Source organism: Rissa tridactyla, chromosome 15, assembly GCF_028500815.1.
Source record: "Rissa tridactyla isolate bRisTri1 chromosome 15, bRisTri1.patW.cur.20221130, whole genome shotgun sequence".
NCBI lineage: Eukaryota > Metazoa > Chordata > Aves > Charadriiformes > Laridae > Rissa > Rissa tridactyla.
Window position 1 is genome coordinate 1,647,355 of NC_071480.1, and position 23,142 is coordinate 1,670,496.

A 23,142-nucleotide genomic window follows, 5' to 3' on the forward strand; every position below is an offset into this window, starting at 1 on the left:
AACAGCGGCGGGATGGAGGAGGAGGCGGCGGCGGGGCGGCTGTGGCGGTGCGCGGCGCGGGGCCTGGGGCTGCCGGCGGGGCGCGGGCCGGCGGCGGGGCCGCCGCCGCTGCTGCAGCAGTTCCTGAGGGGCGCGGCGGGGCCGGCGCTGCTGGCCTGGCGCGGCTCGGCCGGGGAGATGGCGCTGGGGCCGCCCCCGCCGCCCGCCGCCGCCCGCCCCAAGGCCCTCTTCTTCCTCCGGTCCCCCGGCGCCGGCCCCGCCGACCTGCTCTGCGGGGACCTGCCCGCCGACGCCCTGCGGCACTTCGCCGCCCTCGTGGAGGAGGTAAGGCCCGGGCGGCCCCGGAGGCGGTGGCCCTGGGAGGCGGTGGCTCGGGCAGTCCCGGAGCTGGTGGCCCTGGGCGCTCAGCACCGGGGGAGCCCTGGCTCCCCCTGGCACCGACGGGACCAGGCCCTGCCCCTCGCCCACGGCAGCGGGGAAGATGTCCACCCCTACACACAGGCTCCTTGGTCTCCGTCCTGTCTCTGCTGGTGCGCTCCTACCCTTAACTCTGCCCTTCGCAGCACCTCCTGGCCCCCGGGGGTCTTCAGAATTCGTTGAAACCTCCTAAATCCTGGTTTGGCACCAGTTCTGGGCCTGTCCCATAGTGGGGCCCTTGTGGGGCTGATCGTGTTGCGGAAGCACAGAGTGGTAGGTGATGGAAGGGACATCTCGAGGTCATCTGCTCCGACCAGATCAAGCAGGGCCACCTAGAGCTGGTTGCCCAGGTCTGTGTCCAGATAGCTTTTAAGTATCTCCAAGGATGGAGACTCCACAGTCTCCCTGAGCAAGCCGTACCAGTTCTCAGTCACCCTCGCAGGGAAAAAGTGTTTCCTGGTGTTTGGAAGGAACCTCCCGTAGTTCAGTGCCCGGTTACCTCTGGTGAGCTGATGTTTTCCCAAAGGGACCTTCAAGGTGTTCAAGTGCTTTCTCTTGCCTGTGCTAGCAGCCCGAACCAGACGGTGTTGTCTCGGTTTATTTCTGATGGCCCCTGACCTGCAGAAGTCTCAGCAGTGAGGCTGTAATGGGAAAGCAGAGGAGCTGCTTGAGAAGCTCTGGTGATGCTGTTGGTGTATTGAGATGGTGACCAATAGATTGGATTCCCAAGAGCAGGCTGCCAGACTGGTTATCTTGGTTTTATGGGATAACATGTTAGGTACATGGTGAACTTTTCTTTTGAGATATTTGATGAGCCCCGTGGTCCTTGTGAATGCACAAACAGCAGTTTTTGCATCACGGCTTTGTTTGTAAACGATGGCAGGTAGCACAGGACAGGCATTGTAAACACCGTCTGCCGCAGGGAGGTTTTGGGGTAGGAATGCTTCAGCAGATCCTGTTTTCTGCCTGCCGTCGGCAGTTGGGTTGTGCATCCCGACTGCGGGTTTGCAGGCTCTTTCTCCCCCTGCGCAGACAGATGCAGTATGTCTGTAGGGTGCAGATCGTCCCACTTTCCTCCCAAACTTCAGTTCAAGGAATTGTGGTGGTGCTGGGTCAGGGAGGACGGGGTGGGTCTGCATGAAGGTGAAAAAGTCTTGAATTTCCTGAGGTTGGGGACACGCATTGCTCTGCCTGCTGCACGAGCACTTCTCACAAAGTCGTTTGTCGGGGGTTTTTAGCACAGTCTTAGAACAATTTGTCCAGTGAAAGAAATAGTTTTGTGTCAAACTTTCTGTGGGTCATTTAGGACATCAGGAACAGGCACATCGAACTGTGCCTGTGTTCAGCGAGAACGTGCAGCTGAGCTGTGGGGCACAGCTGGGGCCACCGTGTCCACTTGTCGCACCCAACTCTTGTGATGGCTGAGGGGGGCTCACCTCCGCTCCGTGGAGCTGGGGGTTCCTTCTGAGTCCTATTATCATTTTCACAATCAAAAAGAAAAGGAACGGCTATCGTTTGACTGGTTACCCCGTTACCAGCATTAGCAGTCCACGTGATTTTAGTAATAGAGACAAACCTTGCTAATACCATAGCTAAGACTGTTGGAGGTGAACTTGGCCTGGTGACACAAAAGGCTGTTGTTTGTCACCAAGGACAACCTGGCTTCGTCAGGCTGTTGCCACAGCCTGGTCCCAGAGCAGACCCAGCCCGGGATAGGTGACAGACACAGCTCAAAGAAAGCAAAAGCAGCTCAGGTCCAGGCAAGCCCAGATCAGCCTCAAGACCGCATGCCATCAGGTCAGTACGAACCCTGGGAGGCTTTCACTGGTAATGACAAAAATCGTATTTAGTGGGCTGCAAATTTGAGAAATAACCTAAAAAGTGTCTGTGCTCAAGACCTGCAGTACAGTTGGGATGGGGACCTTGGTGACCCTCACCAAGAGTAGTCCCCAGGAGGTACCAGAAGACCTTCGCTTTCGGGACACAGGGAGTTGCCATCAAGCGACGGCCTGTGGGTTCAGCCCAGCCCTGCTGGTCTTGGAAGGCTGCCTGAAGCCCATGCCCCTGCCTGCCTCCCCTGCCCGCTGGCAGTGGAATGGGGAGCAAGCACCAGGAGGTGTCCTGAGGGCAAGGGCAAGCCTGTGGAGCTGTCTCCAATGGCAGGTTTGAGAGGCTGGGAGAGCACGAGGATGGGGCTGCTCACTTTGCTGGTTTCCACCCTTCTCACCTGCTTGGATTCGGGGATGAAGGTGTACTGGTATACAAAGTTCATTGTCATCTGCCCTTGTTTCACACAGGCAGGGAACTGCTTGGGACAGCAATGAATATGGGTCTCCAGGCTCAGCTGAGCAAGGACCTTGGAGCCTTGTGGCCTGTCCATCTCCTGCAGCACTTTTTTTTTCCATTGCTCTTTCATGGCTCCTGCTATAGGTGATTGTGCCCATCCTGACGAACCAGAAGAACCATCAGGGCTGGCCACAAGTGGTGTCACAAGACCTTATGCGTCACGTCCACAGCCTAAAAAGTACTGTTTTCACGGTTGTTGGCCAAGTGCAGGGCAAGACCTTGCTTCCTCTTCCAGCTGGCTCCGAGGGAATTGAGGACATTGATCTGGAGGATAAGAAATTGTGAGTACTAGCCCTTGCTCTCCACCGGGTTTTCTCCTGCTGACACATGGTCTGTGTCTTCTGGGGGTCCTTCCCCCCAGTCACGGTGACTCTTCTTGCTCCCTGTCATCTGCTGCTCATCCACACTGCCCAGATGTGTTTTGCTTTACCTGCTCTCTAGTTTATGAGCTCTGTCTTTGGGGACTGTGTGACAGTACAGGCAGGAAAAACTCAGAAAGTGGTGTGGGTGCACAGAGGAGGAATGGACCCCTTGGATCATTGGGGAAAAGCACAAATCCTGAGGGCAAAACCTCTCCTGTTTTCCTGATGCCACTGAATGGGAGGGCAGGATTCTGTCTTTTTCTGGCTTCTGTTTGCCAAAGCTTACTCCCAAAATGCACTGTTTGAACGTTAAACGACTCTTCTCGCTTGTTAGTGATTCGTACTGCTTGGTCAGGACTATTCTGCCTCCCTTTAAAACCAGATTTATCGTGCAAAGGTACAGGAAAAAACAGCTACAACTTCCTGAAGTTTCTGAACTGTTCATGGTCGCATAGAGAGATTTGGAACCTGTTGTATCTGTCCTCCTGGAGACGTATGGTGGCTTCCCAGACACCCACTGTGTGTCCTTGTGCTTTCTGTTCAAGAAGTAAATGAACGACTTTTTGATAATTTCAGTTCTCTCCGTTCATAGTTAGACCTCCCTGGGAGCTGTCGTTATTCTGAAGTTCACTTACAGTCCTTGAGGGATAGTCCCCAGGAAAGCCACCCCAGGTTTTCTGGCTAGTTAGAATCATAGAATTGAATCAGGGAATCATTTAGGTTGGAAAAGACCCTTAAGATCATCAAGTCCAACCGTAAACCTAACACTGTCAAGTCCACCACTAAACCACGTCCCTCAGCACCATGTCTACGTGTCTTTTAAATCCCTTCAGGGATGGCGACTCAACTGCTTGCCTGGGCAGCCTGTTCCAATGCTTGACAACCCTTTCGGTGAAGAAATTTTTCCTGACATCTCATCTAAACCTCCCCTTGTGCAACTTGAGGCCATTCCGTTTTGTCCTGTTGCTTGTTACTTGGGAGAAGAGGTCAACCCCCACCTCACTGCACCCTTCTGTCGTGTCCTGGCGCTGGTTTTGGGTGGAGGGAGAGTACTGGTGACAGAGCTGCTACTGCTATGACAGGATGCTGCTGGCCTTCTTGGCCACCTGGGCACACTGCTGGCTCATATCAGCTGGCTGGTGATGAACACCCCCAGGTCCTTTTCCACTGGGCAGCTCTCCAGCCACTATTCCTCAAGCCTGTGGCGCTCATGGGGCAGGACCCGGCACTTGGCCTTGTTGAACCTCACACCATTGGCCTTGGCCCGTCGGGTCCAGCCTGTCCAGATGCCTCTGCAGAGCCACCCTACCCTCCAGCAGATCGACACTCCTGCCCAGCTTGGTGTCATCTGCAAACTGACTGAGGGTGCCCTTGATTCCCTCATCCTAATCGCTGGGCAGCCAGGGGAGGCTGAGCCCCATGTGCAGCCAGTCTTTATCCTGCAAGTTCTCCAGCAGCTGAGGAATCACCATCCTTTCCTAGCCAATATGTCTGGCAGGGTGCTCCCATTGCAGCTGGGGGGAACTTCCACCCTGGTCCTCCCAAGAAGGTGCCAGAGGCTAGGGGTGGAAGGAGTTTGACTGTCATAGTGCTGTGAGCCTGGCCCAGTCCAAAATAACTGTCCGTAGAGACAGATGGGTTTGCACATCATCATGTCTGCATGCTTGCACCTTTGAGACCTCAGGAGATGTGTTAGGGGGCGCAGTGGGATTCATCACTGCTCAGAGAGGACACAGTGCAGGTGGAATTGTGTGAGAAGTTACTGCTTCCAAGGCAGTGGAGTGACCTGTCCACCACTACTTTGCGTAGCTTCTCTCTGAATTAAGTGAGTTAATGACTGTGGGGAGATAGAATAGGTTCAGGGAGAACAGCACGGGGAGAGATAATCTTGGTGGAGATATGGCTCTCCAGGCCAGACCCTGAACCCTAGTGGATCTGATGTGACAGTGACTGGCTGTGCAGAGAGGTGCCGACTGGCTCTTCATTTCCATCATTCGTTTTATGAACAATGTGTTGTTGCCTACACTCCTGCAGAGCTTCATCCATTTTCCCAGAATCATAGAATGTGTTGGGTTGGAAGGGACCTCTCAAGGCCATCTAGTCCAACCCCCTGCAGTCAGCAGGGACATCTTCAACTAGATCAGGTTGCTCAGAGCCTCATCCAGCCTGGCCTTGAATGTCTCCAGGGATGGGGCCTCCCCCACCTCTCTGGGCAACCTGGGCCAGTGTCTCACCACCCCCAGTATAAAGAATTTCTTCCTAATGTCTGACCTAAACCTGCCCTGCTCTAGTTTAAAACCATTGCCATGGGTTTAAACAATGGCAAAATATTACGGGTTTTGATTGTTTTGTGGTTTTGAAACGTGAAGCTACTCTGTAATCTGTAAAATCCAGCTGCCCACAGGGTCATTTGAAGTAGATCCAACCGAGCGATGCACATCAACAAGTGGAAAGCAAAGTTAACTGTGTGGTCTGTTTTCTGCAGCCTGCAGCTGATAGATAAATCCCTTGTACACGCCACTGAGTCGGCCATCATAGACTGGAGCTACCAGATCCAGGGAGCGCTGAAGAAAGAGTCTTCAGAGCCTCTCCTGCAGGGCAGCAACCCTAACCCGAGGGTGGAACTGGAGTTCTGGAAGAACAGGTACCCTGGGCAGCCTGGCCAGGGCATGGTGGTCACTGGTGCTGGTTTGGGGTGGAGGGAGGGTGCTGGTGACAGACAGAGCTGCTACTTCTGTGAGTTGAGAAGAGCAGGCTGCCTCGGGTTCATGCAAAGACTTGAGCTAAGGAAAATTGCTCCCACACGTGAAATAATCATGATCTGCAAAGTGTCTGGGATGTCACTGGGCAGCTGGCTGTGTTTTAACTTAGCCCCAGCACAGGGGCCACACACCTCAAGGAAATTTTTTGGAAATGTTCTTTCTGTCACTGTTCACTAGGAACCAGCTACAGCAGTAAGAGCTGATGGACACCTTCTCTAGGGCCTTCTGGAAATGGTGCGCCTCAGCCGGCTGCTGTTCATCTGTCAATGCCAGAGGGGGTTTAGATGCTCAAGAGCCAGGGAGTGGAATTTCATCCTGCCCTTTGAAAACCTTTGTGCCGCGTTGGTTCAGGCTGACTCAGGGCAAAGCCCTGCCTGCTGGAGAGCTGTCGCTAATGCCTGCAGAAACACCTGATGGCTTCTTTCAGCAGTGTCCTGCCAGTAATAGAGCTGCTGTCATGCTGAACCTTAACACCGACTATCTGTCCTGTAGGATTTGTCCATGCCTCCTGTTTCCTTTCGCTGTTGGGATTCAGTCCGTGTGTAGCTGGAGGGAATCCTGAATCAGGCCCAGGGGAAGTGGATGGTGTGGGGGGACAGCTGATGCTGCCCCAACATGGGCTTGTAACGTGTCTTGGTTGCTGTAGGTGTGATGACCTGGAATGCATTTACAGTCAGCTGAGAACAAGGAAGGTCAGGAACATGATGGAGGTGCTGGAGAGAGTCGAGAGCAGCTATGTCCCAGCCTTCAAAACTATGCTCCTGGATGTTGAGGCAGGTGAGATGCTGGGGCAACTTCACCATAGTGCTGACTTCTGGCCTTTGCTCATAGCCTGGTGTTGCTGGTTTCAAGCCCAATGTGGCTGTAATGGCACTGGTCATTTGGAGTTTGCTGTGACCATGAATACTGCAGCCTTGTTTCTGGCCGTCTGTCTGGTTCATGGAGTGAAACTGGGCTGCTTGTGCTTGATGTGATGCTTTTGTTTCCAGGCTGGGACAAGTTTGCTCACTGGGCTGTTGAGCCGGATCCTTCCCGCAGGTCAGGATGAGTGGATGTGGGAATTCACTCCGCTGTAATAAAGCCATTCACATTAATCCAGCAGGACTCACCCCAAGTTTCACCAGCTCCTCTGGTATCAGTCTGCAGGAATGGGGGTTCGGGATAATGGGACAGATCTTGCAGCTAGCTGAAACTACTTTGTTAGACTGCTGTTTCTCAGGCCTTGGCCATGCAAGCTGAACCTCCTTGCTGAAGGAACAGCAGGTTGCACTTTAGGATGGAGACCTTTGAGCATGAGGATTTCAAGGCCTCTGATGAAAGCAGGCAGGTATTGTTACCTGTGTCACACGAGAGGAAAGCAGGGTTCCTGCAGTTGTGCACAAATCCCGGCAGAGCTGGGCAGAGGCAGAGCTGGGCACCCTGTGTCGCAGCAGTCGCTGGGGACCTCTGTTACCTGTGGAGGGGCTGCAGTGGAGGCGTGAGCACAGGAGCACGGCCTCCTGTCTCACATCTGTCCTCGTCCAGTAACGTCCTCCCAGGGTGACAAGGTCTGGCCAGCCCTCCTGACCTGCAGAGAGCAGGTCTGAACGTCCCCGTGCGTACCAACGCTCTCCGTGCTCTCCTGGTCAGGTGGCTGTGGCTGGAGACCTCAGGCTGACAGCCGGCAGGGTGGGTGACCTGCAGGTGGTGGCGTGCGCCAGCAGATCCGCCTTCTCCTCTCCCTGATTTTGCCAGTCTGGCACAATGCAGTAAGGCAAGAGAGCTTTGAGCAAAAAAATGCCGATATTGCATTTCCCACTTTAAGGAATTAAAGAATTTTGTTTTTCATTCATAAGAAGAATAATGAGGAAGGATTATTTTCTGCCTGTAGGTGAAGCAAAAATCCACCTTAAAAAATGTGGCACTTTTGAATCAAGCATCATCATCTTTTCTGGTGAACTTTGCTGAGGGGAGTTCGGTCCAGCCAAAGGAAACACTGTAAATTCCCCTCTGTAGTGAAAAACAGTATAGTCCTGCTGCTCCGTCCCCTGTGACCAACCCTCCGTGTCCATCTTCAACCCAGCTGCTCTCTGGCAAGACAAAGCCATTCAGGCTTTGCTTAGCGCTGTCCTTCGTGAGGAAGCATTTCATCTGTTAAGGATCTGTGTCACACTGTGCAATTGATACGGGCTAGAGAAACACCCCTTACAGAAGGAGCCAAGAGTTCATTGTCAGGCGAATTAATGCTTTAAGAGTCTAATCAAAACGCAAGAAATATTTGATTTTAATCCAATTACAGCAATACTAACCCTAATTGGATAATTTGGACTACAATTGTTAATTTCCATTACAACACAGTGCAGAGTTGTATGCGCCTGCTTTTAAGTCTCTGCCCCTTTCCCTGGTGTTGTGCCCTCCCTGCCGACGTGCTGCTGTGGCTGTTGCATGTCGTCTTTGCTGGGAGGGTGATGTTGATAGTGGGGGTTGTGGGATAATTACTAAATTGGCTAAAAATACAAAAGTACCGCATTGTTCACACATGAAGGAAAAGTATAAAATCAAAAGGCTTCTGAGGTAGAAAACACCCGCAGCTGGCATGAAGAACACAACACCTGTGGTTCCCTGATAAGGGTGCTTGTGAAGCTACATGAGGTACGGGGCGGGATGCAATTGTTCCGCGGCTTTACCTTATGATGTATAGCGGATACGGGAATGGGATGATACCATGAAACAGATAAGCTGCCAATTAGCTGCCCGCTCAATACTCGCAGCCAACATTTTGTCAGATTTTGATGAAATGCTGTCCTTCGTGCGAACTTTGCTCATTATAATGTCATTATAATACCAAAACACACCTCCATCCCAAAGCCTGCCCACCTCCAAGGTGCGACCACTCCTTCTTGAGTCTGCGCCCTGAATTTCTTGTAAACTCTACCTTTAATTGTGAAGTGAGAGAATTTTACACCAAGCATAATAAAAGTATGTATGACTAAAGTCACTCAAACTCCACCTTGAAGATAACAAATAGTATAAAAATAGCCCGAGGGAGGGGGGATACCCAGGGAAGACACCATCGCGAAGGATTCCATCACTGATTTCCGGGATCAGTCGATGGGCTGAGCCTTTCTTCCCCCCCATGTAAGACTTAGATTATACCGAGTGCTTTCTCGGGAAACTTAGAAATCTCTCTAGAGAATGTCTTTCCTACATTTATAGCCAGGCTGTATCGTTTATAACTTTGTCGCACGTTGTGTATACTTTCATTTGCACGTGCTTTGCAGACAGTGTATTAATAACCAGCAATCCTAAGAACCTGTATATCTGTTGTTTAAATAAACTGCACTGTTTAAGTAGCCGGTCGTTTCGGTTTCTCACTGAACGCGACCAAAGACTCGAGAGAGGCCGTGCTAGTTCAGGAGCACGACTAGACTGAAGGTGCAGCCCACTATTAGTGTATCCAAATCGTAATAGTTTAATACATATTAAAGGCGATTGGACTGATAGTGCTGAATTGGGCATCACTCAGAATTGAAACCCAGCCGCACCTAGCCTCCCACCTCGGTGAGGAGTGTTAGAACGCAAGGGGGTTTATCTTCTGCCAAAACCGCTTGGCCCCTTTCACGCAACAGGGGTTTCTTCTTCTTTGGTCTTGGGTTTTGGGGGTTACTTTTACTTGCATTCAAGCACTTCCATCACTTCTGTTCTCGTTGGTCCGCAGGTTTAGTTGCACAATGATCACCTGGTTTTGTTAACGCTTGCGCTCTGGGATAATTTTTCAGCATAAAACCACACAGCTGTACAAAGCTAAGCTAAAGTTTTCACCTGGTCAGACATTCATTACTTTGCTGTTACGGCCAGGACAAGTGGACCATAGTCACCTGCCCACTGGGCAAGGGGCTGCTATAGCCAAACCTGAGTTAAATGAGCTCAGGCAAAGCCCCGCGATGCTCCATCGCCTGCCACACTCTATAGCCAGGCCTGTAGCCTGCTTATAGCGATGGCAGCACTGTATTTTCGGTGCTGCCGGGCATGATCCCCGCAGCTCGTTTGGCAATTGTCAACTCAGCCTCTGCCCAAAGCCCTGTCCCAGCACCGTGTCCCTTGCCATTGCATCGGTTTACTTTCAGCTCTCGTTACTGCCGTAGGTAAGCAATGTTCAAGGGTGAGCAATCTTCAGCACGCAGGTGAGTGAGCTTTGTGCTTGTCAGGACTGTGTTTTCCCAGGCACGTTTCCATCCGGCAAGGTGAGGCCAGCATCCAGCTCATCACCAGACCAAAGCTTGGTGGGTCTTACCTCTTCTCCCATCTCTCAACACAGCTTTGACCGAAGCTCAGGACATTCACCTGCACCTGACACCCCTCAAGCGTCACTTGGAGGACATAGAGAGGATCGAGTTCAGCGAGGTGAAGCCTTTCCTGGCCCCTCTGCTCCACGTGGTGTGTTTGATCTGGGTCACCTCCAAGCACTACAACGTGCCTGTGCGGATAGTAGTGCTGCTCCAGGAAATCTGCAACCTTCTCATTCAGCAGGTGGGTGGCCGTGATGCCTACATTTGCCAAAGGAAGTTTTTTAATGAAAGTCTCCTCTGGCCTCCTTTCCCCCATCCTTCCCAGGCAAAGCGATTCTTAACTTGAGAGGTAGGTTCAAACATGTTCAGTGCAAGAAGTCACCATTTTCTGTGATGGCAGAAGTGATCTCTCAGGTGTGATTTTTTTTCTCTTCTAGGCCCTGGTGTACCTGTCTCCAGAAGACCTTCTGAAAGGGGAGATGGAAGAGAGCCTGGGCAAGGTGCAACTGGTGCTCGGCATCCTGAATGCATTCAAAGAGGCATTTGAAGAGAGAAGGGAAAAACTGCACACGTATTATGAACCAGGCCAAGAAGTGAGGGAGTGGGGCTTCCACGCCACAATGGTGTTTGTGAGACTGGACAGCTTCCTGAAGAGACTGGAGATGGTGGAGGTGAGCCTCTGGTCTTGAAAAACATCGCAAATGTTCAGGAGAGCTCTGTAGCCATGAACTCACTTGCTGGCATCTTCCCTTCCTGTAGCTTCACCTGATGCCAGGGAATGGGGCCTCTCTCTTTGCTGTTAGGTCTCCTGTTACAGCAAGACTAGGACCTTGTTTTACGGTGTCCTGCACAGTGTATGTATAAGCTATGCAGTTGTGTCCTTCTGGTCAGGTTGTAGGTGTGTCTTTTGCTCCCCAGAGCCCTGCTGGGGCAAGAGGATGGGGATTACTGGGGTTGTGGTTTCCATGGCTGTAAGTAAAGCAATGGAATCTCATACTACTCCTGTTGCCATCAGAGACACCCTCAAGCTGGGTCCTGCCTGACTTGGAGGGGCCACATGCTTCCCTTGAGGCTGGGCACCACTTGGCTGTGCCACGTGGGCCTGGGGAGGAGCGGGGACACGTTCCTCATCAGGTCATCCCTTCACATCCTAATGGTCTGTGCAGCTGGGGTGCTGTGGCTCAGGGGTGTCCCTGTTTGCCGAGGCTTGTCACTGTGAGGTGGTCACCTGAGGCAGGGACATCTGGTGTCATCCCTTAGGCCAGCATGGCCGAGGGTTCCTCAAGCTGGAGGGGACATTATTCCACGGAGAGCCCAGAGACCACAGGCTGACAGCCACTGAGGAAACCTGTTCCACAGGCGCTGTGTGTACCTGTTCTTTCTCAGGCAGCAAACGGCACACGTTCATCTACTATCCACACACTTCCGAAATGAATCTCTTTGTTTATTGTTGCCACGTTCCCAGCGTGTAGGGTCGGATGTGCAGTGTACACGCTGCCGATGTTTGCCTATCCAAAGGAAGGTCTGGGTTGTTTTACTCCTCCTCTTCTCTGCAGCGGGGCAGAAGGTTTTACCAGTTTAAACACACTGTATATTTTTATGTATTCTTTAATTAACTGCGATTCTTAGCTATGGTGGGTAACCATATCACGGTCTCGTGTGTTGCTTTGGGTCTGTCCTCTAAATACCCTTAAAAGCAGTTTGACAGTTGGCATAGTATTTCCAGTGGCAGCAGCAGGTCCCACTTATAAGCACTTATAAGTGTTATAAGCAGCCATTGATGCCCATGGCAGGCAGGATCTGGCTCCCCGCTTCCCATTTGTGAGCACCAGCGGTGTGCTTGAGGTCCTCTGTCACGGCAAGAAGCACAGCTCCGTGTTGTGACAACTGTTGTCATTTTCTTTTGTCAACATCTTAACCTGCGTGTGCCTCCATTGACTTTGAAGGATCTCCTGACGACAGCCTTGGACCTGATGAAGCTGGAAAAGATTGAGTTCAGTGGGATTAAAGGGAAGGCCCTGGGTCAGCAGGTGCTGGACATGTATGAGGAATTCCAGGAGGCGTACAAGGTGTTTGCAGAGCGAACCTATGACTGTCTTGACCTGACCAACATGGTAAGTGGAACCAGCTTGTGGAAACGCCAGCAGCATGTGCGTGTTTCCAAACCAGCAGTTTCCTCTGTGATGGAGCCCTGGCTCGTGTGCAGTCCTGCCGACTTCTTCCCAGCTCCTTCCTCCTTCTGATCTGTCACTGTAAGGAACAGGGACCTGCTGGCCTTTCCTGCAGAGATTTGGGAGTTCTTGCACGTCTTGCTAGTTCAGGCCCTTAGAGCGGTGCAGCTGGAAAATCTGAATTTCCATGCCTTTTACACAAGCTTCCTCTGTACACAGTGCTTGCTGGGGTGTACGAGCTGTACCAACATCCACGTCTCTTTGCTTTCCTGCTCTTGGTACCTAGCTTGCCTGATGAGGGCCAGCTCAGGTAACCTCCGGGGATGTGTTTGCTCTTGTCTAGTTGCACACATGACGTGTGTTGCTCTCAGAATTCAAGGATGCTGTATTTTATTATCAGTAGTGCTTTAATTAAAGGAGTATTCCCAGCCCTTTGGGTCATGGCTCAATGGCCGTCTGGATCCCAGATGCTCACACCAGTAAGTGTCGTACAAGCAGGGCAAAGCAAAGGTGTCATGGTCCTCCTTATGGTCTATTCAGAAACTCCCGCTCTTGGCTTTGACACCGAGCAGCGTAGCCTGGGTGGGCTATGAAGGAAGGGTGAGAATGACATTTCTGATGGTTGTGTCTGATCTCAAGGTCTTTGATTTCTTCTGCTGCTTGTCCCATTTGCCTTGGGGTCAGTTTGCTGCATCTAGTTAGCAGGACATAGTTAGGCCTGTCCGCGATCTAGTGAGGGAGCGCTGAAACCGGAGTGGCCACGGAGAGACTCCGTGGTGAGGAGCTCCTGTCTCACACCGCTCGTGGAACAGCGGTTCATGGCAGACACCCAAGTGGAAGGTAATCCTGGGGCAAAGCCCTCCCTCCAGCAGGCTCCTGCCTTGCTCCCTATAGAAAGGGCTGTGCTGGGGTGGAGGGTGGATGGACTGGTGGTGGGAGACGGGGCTTCTGTGCCCTTCCTTCTGGTCTTGGGACCTGTCTGATCTTGGGACCTGTGGCGATAGGCAGCTTGTGCTTTGCTTCCTGTAGTTCCTGGAACATCTCTGCAGTGAGTGGCATGTCCCCGGTGCTGCCTGGGAGGATCTTGCTGGAAAGCTGCTTGTTCCATGTGCTTGTTCCCTCCTTCAGGAGGGAGGGCACAGAAAGAGCGGTGATGGTGGCTCTGCAGGAGCTGGCTTAGTTTCAGTGACCCCGTGGCCTTTTGTGTGACTCTGAGTCACGCTCGTTCTTTGGTGCTTGAGTTTTGTGCCCTCTGTGACTTTCTAGAACCTCTTGTTTTTAGCTAAAACATGGCATCTGGTCCTGCTGGAGCTCAGCAGTGATAATAGCAAAAGCTGTTGCCTTGTGCTCTGTCCTTTCAGAAAAGAGAAACATGGCCTAATTTTTAGTGGCTTTGTCCAAGGTAGGACAGAAGCACTGAAGGCCCCCAGTTTGTCAAGTTCAGTCTTTGATTTGGGCTCTCTTACCTGTAGGAAAACAAACCTAGATTTTATGCTTGAACTTCAAAGGATTTATTACAATTGGAGCAAAAAAAAGGAGTGCCAGAAGATGACGGAAATTAGACAAAACTGTTGAGGTTGGAAAGGACCTCTGGAGATCACCTAGGCTGTGATCAGTCAGGTTAAATATCTCCAAGGTCGAATATGTCCAAAGGGTGGAGACTCCACAACCTCTGGGCAGCCTGTGCCAGTATTTTGGAGCTGCCTTTATTGTTGCCCACTTACAGCAAACTCAACAATCAAAACCACAAGCCTGTTTTGGCTTGACAGTAGGTTGGATTTGGAACTCAGCAGGTCCATCTGTGGGTTTTCGGAACAATGGTGTAGTCCTCAGGCCGAGTTGGGGTGGAGAGGGTGTGGAAACAGTCCACCTTCATCTAGGCTGAAATTTGTGCTTGTTTTACTGTGGAAAGCCCTCGGGGCCAAAGGATCCCTCCTGGAGGGCCATGATCTTGGCTGTGGGACAGTATAGAAGTGTCCTCAGGCTCTGTGGGGCTTTGCCATGCTGCAGTGGCTGAAGGTTGGCCAGAGGAGTGGCTCACTTCATGGTGAATAACAAGAGGAGAGATCTCTGGATCACGAGGTTGAGGTACCTTCCCAGTGCCATCTTGCAGCCTCACGACTCGCTCTTTTGCCTTCTGTAGGAGTTTGAGCAAGACGCCTTTGATTTCCACCAGAAAGTAGAAGACATCGACCGTCGGCTGGGCACTGTTTTCATCCAGGCTTTCAGTGATGCCTCGGACTTGGAGCACGCCTTCAAGGTTTGTCTGTCACATCCCTTCTCTTTTGTAGAAGGGAAATCAGGGCACCTACGGTTTGCCTCGGTGAGAATCACCCGGAGGAGCCCAGGCAGTCATGTCGGTACAGGCACATCGGTGTTTGCCCATGGGAACGGAGGCGGGACACTGAGACTCGTGGCTTTTGGGCTGCTCTTGGTTAGTGATGCTCTGGCGTGTGGGTCCCTCGCAAACTGTCAAGCCGTGGAGCTGGCAGCAGGGTGTTTGCTGAAAGCTCTGGGAGTATTGCCGCTCTTCCCATTAAGACACAAACAGAATAGGCATTGGTTCCATTTTAGAAAGAGTAATCAAAGAAATTATTCAAATCAGGCTTTTGGATGCCAGGAGTTTCACTTGTCTCTGGGAGTTGGAGCAAATTTTGGTTTTTCTAGGATTTCTTCATGAAAACCCTGCTAAAAACGAGGCGATTATTGTTAATATCAATTTGTTAATATTGTTAATACATGGATGTATTTCAGTTTTGGAAACTGAAGGAAGCAAAGCTGTTTTATTTACCAACTAATCCATCTTTCAGAAAAAGGAAATGGTATTTTCTGAAAAATTTCAATGTAAGTGTTTGTAGGAAAGACTGTAGAAAGTGATAGTATTTATATTTCTAAGGTTTTTGAGAAAATAGCAAATTTTGAAGCATTGGAAGAATGACAGTTGGAATATGGTTCAACCACAGAGAAAGTCTGAGCATCTCTGTAATGAGGGGAGGGACTATGTGGAAGAGCAGGGTAAAGAAGAGAAATTCCCTTATTCCAACGTGCCCATCGGTGAAGACATCTGGGCTCTTAAGGAAAATCCCAGTGGGTCTCTCTGCAGGAGTCGGGGTTGTGAATTTTTTCCGCTTTCTTTCCCTCCTTTTTCGCCTCCGCAGTTGCTGGACATGTTCGGGAGCCTTTTGGAGCGACCATTAATCGCTGCAGACGCTGCTGACAAATACCCTGTCCTCATCAGAATGTTCAACAGTGCCTTGGACCACGCTCGGCTGATCTACTCCAGGCACATCCAGGCAGAGCGGGAGCTCGGTGAGTGGCACGTGCTGAATAAAACTCATTTTACAGGAAATTGGATTTAGATTAATTTTGGGGGGAAAATAATTTGCTTTTTCTAGGGAAACCAAAACTTCCCGAATTGCGAACGTTTTCAGCCGCTGTAGCTCCTAGTGGAAACAGAAGTGCCTGGGAAAGCTCTGTTGGTATTTAAGCAAATAATCTGTTGGGGAGAAAATAGCCTTTTAAAAATATGTATATGTGGTATGTGACTGGGAATAAAGAGACATGCTGAGCCTTTTCCCCCGCAAGGCTGTGACAGGGGGTTTCTCTCCACACTTGGGTGCTGCCTCAAGCAGCCCACGGGACTTGCAAACCCGCTCATGTGCTCCCCGATATGAATTTATTGCGTTTCCCTTTTAATGCATTAAAGGCAAAATATACGAGTGGGACTTAGTAACCAAGAGTTAATAAGCCTTTTCCAGTTTTTTTATTTCCCATGAACATCGGCACAGGAGGGAACAGGCAGGCCCCTATCAGATTGTGAGGATTAGAGTGTGCCTTTTTGAACAATAACCCATTTACTTGCCTCAGAAAGACTGTACTGGAGCCAGGCAACTCCAGAAGAGGCAGCGCTGCTGGAACCAGTGCGGGTTATCAAAGGGAATGGAGAGATTCATGGAGAGCAAGTTCATCACTTGCTGTGAATTTGAGGGGTGGTGTTCTGTGGGTGTTAAGACAAGATGGTCAGAACTAGCTCCTGGTCAGAAATCCCTACTTCAGTGTTTGTGGGGAGCCGGGAGTGCATCCCAGGCAAAGGATGCCTCTGTGGCAGCTCTGGTTCTAGCACATGCTGGGCTTCTCCTTTGATCTCAGTCCTTGTTCAAGGTCCAGAGTCACTGGGAGACATGCCCTGGTCACAGACCTACGTCAGCGTAGCAGATGCTTGGATTGAAGGAAGGAAACTGAGAAATCAGAGCAGTTGAGTTGCTTTTGGTGTACCTTTGGGGTTACAAGTGCAGTGTTCAGTCAAATGCTGTTTCAATGTGCCCTTCGCAGGATCCCCCCCTGTGCACAAGAACATGCCACCAGTAGCTGGAGCGCTGGGCTGGGCTCGAGAGCTGCGAGCACGAATCCAGGTGCCATTTGGTCACTTCAGGAACATCCCACATCTGTGAGTGTCTGTTCCAGCTAAGTTGCTTTATGACCATCTTGATATCTTTTCTCTAATCAATCTGATTTTCTTTCTGTGTTGAACGTTATCCCATGGTTATAGCTGAAATAATCCTGAGTCAAAGAGGCGTGAAGTGATTGCGCCAGTGCTTTTCAGCTTCCCTGCGATCATTTTTTTTAAGAAACTCATTAGTTGGATTTGTTTTGAGGTGGTTAAGAGGCACAGCGGGATAGTACGTGGGCTATTCAGCTTTCAGACATAGCCTTAGGTTGCAATTGAAAGAGGTATCGAAACTTTTCCCACTGTGATCCCACTCAGCCTGTGCTCCAGGACCTCCCTGGGAGCAGTCCAGCCCTCGGCATCATCCCAGCTGTTCTGGCATCATCCCAGCTGTGAACGGCAGAAAGGTGCTGGACTGAACTCATCTAAGATGAATTGATGGAGCTGAACTGATGAGGACTTGGCTGGGCACTGGCAGAAGACAACTTGCTCAGCGTTAAACAAAGGAATAGTCTCCCAAGATCAAGGGAAGAAGCTGGTGCTGGAATACCTATTGCCCGAATACTTGTTATTGTGGGTGGTCTTGGAGAAACGTGACCCCACGCTTGCAACGGCCACATCTCATGGCACCGTATGAGGCAGCGTTTAAGAGCCCTGTGAGCAAAGCAGTGTTGGACTTTGGACAATTGAAGGTGCTCCAGGGACCGCACCTTGTGTCTCGCAGGAATAGCTTTGCTTGTGCTGGACGGGATTCTGAGGAAATGGATCCACTTTTTTGATGTGCTTGACCAAAATAAGCCATCTCCATCGCTGTGCAGTGCTTGTAGCCTTCTCTTGCGCTGTACTGCCATCAAGTAACTGTCTTTAAGTGCACAGTTTTTCTGCAGCAATAAAGACATCAGCGCAATGAAACAGGCTCTTGGACCTCTCCCAGCACAGAGCCCGGGTTACCACGTCTGGTTGGAATCTGAATGGCCAATTTTGTAAACCATGAAGAAGGACCCAGATCTGCATTTTGCATTGATTTTCTTTCCTCTGTTTAGAACAGTTAGTAACATGCCCTGCAGCAGGGGTGACAGGATGCTGTTCCCTACGTGCAACTTGAAAGGGAAAAAGGATTAAAAAGGAAAAACGAAGATGGTTTTGCTGTGATTTGCTTGGGGGTTTCTTTACTTCTATAGGGTTTGATCAGCAGTTGCCCAGTGCTGACTGCTCAGGTGCTTCCCTTGCTAGATTTTGTTTAAGTTAATTCAGATTTTGTCAAAATGTCCTCCAAAATCAGCAACCATTTTCAGGAAAGCTTGGAGAGTAGAGTAGACTAGAATAGACTATTTCAGTTGTAAGAGACCTACAACGATCATCTAGTCCAACTGCCTGGCCACTTCAGGGCTGACCAAAAGTTAAATCATCTTATTAAGGGCATTGTCTACACACGTCTTAAACGCTGACAGGCTTGGGGCATCGGCCGCTTCTCTGGAAGCCTCTTCCAGGGTTTGACCACCCCCTCGGTAAAGAAATGCCTTTGCTCTTCCCTAACCCCTATGGTTTGAGGGGCACAAATTTGGCATGGCAAGGAGCTGCATCAAGCAGGAGCCACGTGCTGCTTCCTCCTGAGCCTCCTTGACCTTAGGAGGTGCTGGCTGGTAAGCAGAGGTTGCTGTGCTCCGTGCAGATACGGAGCGAGAAAATTCCTCCAGCACGTGGTTCCCATATCGCAGGTTGCCATGCAGGCACCTGGGAAAGAGCGCCCTGGGTCTTGGGTAGCCTTTGTGCGGTGAAATGATTTTTGGTGACGTGGTGGGGATGAAATCCAAGGTCCCCGGTCAGTTATTGGCCGCCTGCAAACTGGTGGGTGATCTTGGGAAGGAGTAAACACAGGCTACAGCCTCCCAGAGCAAAATGTAACGCTGAGCTTGTCTGTTGTGTTACCAGCTGCCTGGACTCTCCTGAAGGAAGAAGGGTGATACAGAAGTATGAAGAAATGATCCAGTTGCTCAACAGGTAAGTAAGTGGTGGCTCAGGCAAGGCTGTAGCTGTATGAAAAACCGTTCTCCTCCTCTAAGCCACCTTCCAGCACGTTTGCCAGCCCAGGGCCTGCCAATGCCCCTTTCTAATTCCCTCTGAATTTTCTGATGAGGGAGGAGGAGGAATCCAGTTGCTATACACCACGGCCTTTCTCTGATGTCTTGAAATGGGAAGTTTGCGTGGGACGAATGGGAGCCGTGCAGCCTAGCCGAAATGTTGAAACAAGCTTCTGCTGGGTGCAGAAGCTGCTGTGGTGGAAAACCTGGGCTGACTACAAGTCTCAGTCCACTCACGCCCATTCGCAGGGTGTATTTACAGTGGCTGTAATGTGTATATTCCACAACTCGGAGCAGGATTCACTGCCCTTTACTTAATTTCTTACCATTTGATGTTAAATCTGAACTGTTCATTCTGGGCTTCCCCTTGAGAAGAGCCACCTCCCCAGGAAGGAGATGTCTCTGCAGGGCCTGCTCTCCGTCAGCAACGAAGAGAGCTGAGATATTGAGCTGCTGGGTGCTGCAGGGCAGTTGGAGGGAGCCCTGGTCTCTGAATAATTACGGTACAGCCTTTCGGAAGGGACCAGACCAACAGAGGATCCCGGGTGACTTCAACAGGGATGGTGTTTTCTGGGCGACATTTCCCAAAGGTGACAACATGATTCAGAAGGGACTTTGTTGCGTGGGTGGTTGGGACTGTCCGTGCCATGCGGGGTAGCAGGACCCCTGTTCAGCCCCCTGTGTTTCCATCCCCAGTGGTGGCACCGAGCTCTCAAACAGCTGAATTTCCCTGAGGCTGATGGTCTCTCTGCAGTGACTCTGAGAGAAGTGAGGGCAACTACATCCACCCTGGCATTTGTCTGGGTTTAGGCACCCATCCCGCTTAGACACTTTTGGAAATGTCCAGTAGCTGGTTATCTGTTACTTTAGGCTAAATGCTCTTGCAAGGGTGTCTCCAAACCTGAATCCTCTGCTAAAAATGGTACTTGAGAGAGATCTTTGCCCTCCTGACGTGATGCTGTCACTGGTTTTTGGGTGTTTGTCTTTGAAGCCACGTTGTTTATGGATATGATGTGGATGGGTTTTTAATATTCCTTCATGTTCTTCAGTCCTCAGAAGTGGACTTGGCTTTCATGCCTTGGTCTGCTGGCTTGGTAGCTTCATGGTAGATGTTTCTTTTTTTCTGGCAGGTATGAGGAAAAGCTCTATGTAGACTGGTCCCAGACAGTCTCTGAAAAATCGCAGTACAACCTCACTCAACCGCTCATCCGGCGAGATCCAGAAACCAAACTGATCACGGTCAATTTTGATCCCCAGGTAAAAAACGCTGCCAGTTAGCTTTCCTGCCTGCCTGCGGGCATGTCTCCAGGCTGTGTCCCACAGTGCACGGAAGGTCTGGTGGGATTGGTACTAGATCTGTTCTGCTGACGTCCGTAACATCAATTTACCATCCTCTTTGTGGGCTCTATCTCCTGGTAAAATATCAGGATTACAGTTTAAGCAGAGCACGTTCTAGTTAAAGCCAGTTGCAGAAAGTCCTCAAATAGCCAGATGTTTAACTGGTGTCGCTGTCTCCAGACCAGATTTGATACTGGTGTGGGGAGTGTTGGGGCATCATCTACAGAGATGTGTTTGTGTTATGTGTATCTCAAACCTGACTTTCCTGAAAGGCTACAAAAAACCCAGGAATGGTTTGTTTTGTTACCCCAATATCGTGGCTGTTGGATTTCCTTTATTGTGGTGCATGAGGCTTGCGATAGATTTAAGATCTTTTCTCTGTCCCCTAGAGCTCCCCTAAAGCCTGTCTCCAGCACAGGGAGGACTGACTGTCCGCCTTGCCCAAAACAGAAGCAGGGGTCCAAGCCAGCAGCATGCCCAGATGGATCGAAAGCTTCTGGGGCCTGGTGGGAGTCAGGGTCTGTCAACTGTAAAAACGCCATTTGCTGGGGAGGCGCTGAATCTCGGGGGCCTGGGAAAGGTTGGCATCAAAACCTTCCCCTGTTCCCTTGGCATGCTGCTGTTAAAGGAAAGAGTTTAGGTTTTAGAGCTCATCCAAGCTTAGCCCTCAGTCAAAGGATTTGTCCATCTCCTTGGAAGCTCCCTTGCTAATGTGGGGAGGGATGTTCTCCACCCTTCACCCTGGTGACAGTGTTTGGAGCCTGTTGTGTGCTGACCATGCCTCTTCTCAGCTCCAGACTTTGAGTGCTTCTGTGCTGCTCTTCTCAGCTTTCCATTCTGAGGACTGCCCGATGTCCTCGGGTGCCTGCTTTAGCAGCCTCTTCACACCCTCCAGAATCACAGGAGCTCATCATTTGGCCTAGAGGAACAATCTGTTTGCAACCCGTCAGCATGGAACAGTCTTCCAGAGCTCACCTTCCATGGAGGACAGGGAAAGAGGGGAAGACACCCTTGACCCCATGGTGGGGATGTCCCAGATGTTCCAGTGCAAAGAAGGGAGGGGAGCTTGGTTCTCTCTCACTTGCCTTCTTGCTCCCTCAGTCCCCTGGTTTTCCCTTTCCTCCCACCCCATCCTTCTTCATCCACCTTTCCAGAGTGCCCCCTGCACCCTTCAGCCCTTCCTTCTTTCCTCTTCTTGTCATCGTGTTCATTGTCGCTTTAGTATTGTAATTCTCTGAGTGTGTTATGAGTTATCTTCCTGACTTGCAGTGCGTGTTCCTCCCCTTTGCCGTCCCTTCAGAGGGGGTGTGCTTTCCAGGTGCCTTGGCCAGTTCTGCTGGATAACATCCAGCTTTCCAGGGCTCTGGACAGGGTTTTGGCTAACGTCAGGCAATGGTGGAGGGGTTTCGGTAACCCCTGCCTGTCACCCAGGGCAGTGACAAAGGCTCCTGACCATGCAGTCCCCACCCTTGTGGCTTCACCTGCTTCTGTTCATACCTGCAGCTTTCCAGTTTTCCTATCGAAAATAGGGGCAGGGAACTGGGACTAGAGGGACCAGAGAGAGATTTCTTCCCCATGTCATCACAGGAAGGGATGACAATCTGTCAAGGTAAGGGAAAGGTGTTTTTTAGGGAGCTGCCCCCCAAGCTCAGCCGCAGCCAGGAGTGGTCCTCACCCTGCCACTGCCCATACAACGTACCGAATTTCTGTAACCTCCTCAACACCTGCCGTCCCAGGAGCATTTTACCTCTTGCTAGCCACTAAACCGAGCGACGATTTTTAGTCTTAGAAGTGGCATATCGCACTGGAAGACGTCGCTGCTCCCTTTGTTGCAAGGACTTATTTGTACTTGGGTTTATAATTTAATAATCCCCCTCAATCCAGTCCCATCGCAACTCAAACGTGCACTGGCACTGAGTGCTCTTGGTTGGGCTGGGAGAAGTCTCCAGCAGAAGTCTTTGGTGGAAGGTGGCCATAGGAGGATTTGAGTCACTGGGTTTGGGGCCATGGTATTATTTTTTTATTATTATTTCTTTAATTTTTTTTAATGCCAGTCAGCTCAGCAAACCAACAGAACGGGAGCCATTTTATCTTTCACTTAGGTAACTGCTAAGCTCCGCTTGCGGGCACAGTATTGCTGAAAGACTCCATTGATGTGGATAGCTGAGAGGACCGGACACCATCATGGCTTTTAGAAGCTGCATAGAGTTTCCTGGCTGGGTAGTTAACAGAGCTGTCTGTCTTTGGTTGGGAAGAAAACCAGAGGCAGAGATCAATGGGAGACAGATGATATGGACTAGGAGGTGTCCAGGCCCTTTTCGGAGTGTTCTGCTTTGTGAATGAAACAGCAGGAAACCCCTAAGATGCTCAGAATTGATTGGAGAGTGTTGGCCAGAGAAATGGGGAGGATTGTCCCATGTTCAGCTCTCTGCTTTGTTTCTCCAGCTGGTTTCGGTGCTGAGGGAGGTGAGCTACCTCTCTGGCAGCCAGATGGGCTCTATCCCGCCAACGGCAGCAGAAATCTATTCCTCCAAGGAATCATACCGGCAGATGGTGGCCAACTTGGAGCTGATGGTGAACAGATACAACAAGGTCCTGAAGACAGTCCTGGAGGTCGAATACCCTCTAATACGGGGGCAGCTGTGGGATATTGACTTGAAGCTGAAAGAGGCAGAGGAAACACTGAACTGGAAGATGGAGGGTGAGCTGGCTCTGTGTTAGGGGGAAAGAGCGCATGCACTTGGGTCTCATCAGATTCCCCCATGTGCCCAACCTCCATCACCTGGTTCCCGGCTGCAGTTCCCAGCAGGGCAGGGGACCCTCCGGCAGAGCCAGCTCTGGGGAGGTGAAGGGCAGCCCCCAGCTTGCCTGCTCCTTTCCACGTTCCCTTGATCTGCTGGGGCTGTGGACAGGATCCTGCTCCCGCCAGGTTCATCCTGGGCTTTTTGGG

The 23,142-nt window shown here is 50.9% G+C and overlaps 1 protein-coding gene across 4 annotated transcripts in view; it reads left to right on the plus strand.

Moving 5' to 3' along the window:
- Positions 1-244: 244 nt before the first annotated feature.
- The window catches only part of DNAH9 (dynein axonemal heavy chain 9), a 226,721-nt gene continuing 203,823 nt past the window's right edge, over positions 245-23,142 (plus strand). Inside the window, exons 1-13 of one of the 4 annotated variants that reach the window (XM_054221601.1) lie at positions 245-2,214; positions 2,715-3,044; positions 5,611-5,769; positions 6,534-6,664; positions 10,185-10,396; positions 10,593-10,826; positions 12,102-12,269; positions 14,470-14,586; positions 15,485-15,635; positions 16,659-16,773; positions 18,706-18,774; positions 19,985-20,111; positions 22,638-22,893. In XM_054221601.1, the coding sequence (XP_054077576.1) occupies positions 2,917-3,044; positions 5,611-5,769; positions 6,534-6,664; positions 10,185-10,396; positions 10,593-10,826; positions 12,102-12,269; positions 14,470-14,586; positions 15,485-15,635; positions 16,659-16,773; positions 18,706-18,774; positions 19,985-20,111; positions 22,638-22,893 (1,867 nt within the window). In that variant the 5' untranslated portion in view covers positions 245-2,214; positions 2,715-2,916. Of the gene's footprint in view, positions 3,045-5,610; positions 5,770-6,533; positions 6,665-10,184; positions 10,397-10,592; positions 10,827-12,101; positions 12,270-14,469; positions 14,587-15,484; positions 15,636-16,658; positions 16,774-18,705; positions 18,775-19,240; positions 19,445-19,984; positions 20,112-22,637; positions 22,894-23,142 lie in introns of those variants that run through there. The other 3 variants (XM_054221602.1, XM_054221603.1, XM_054221604.1) reach the window with 3 other exon arrangements.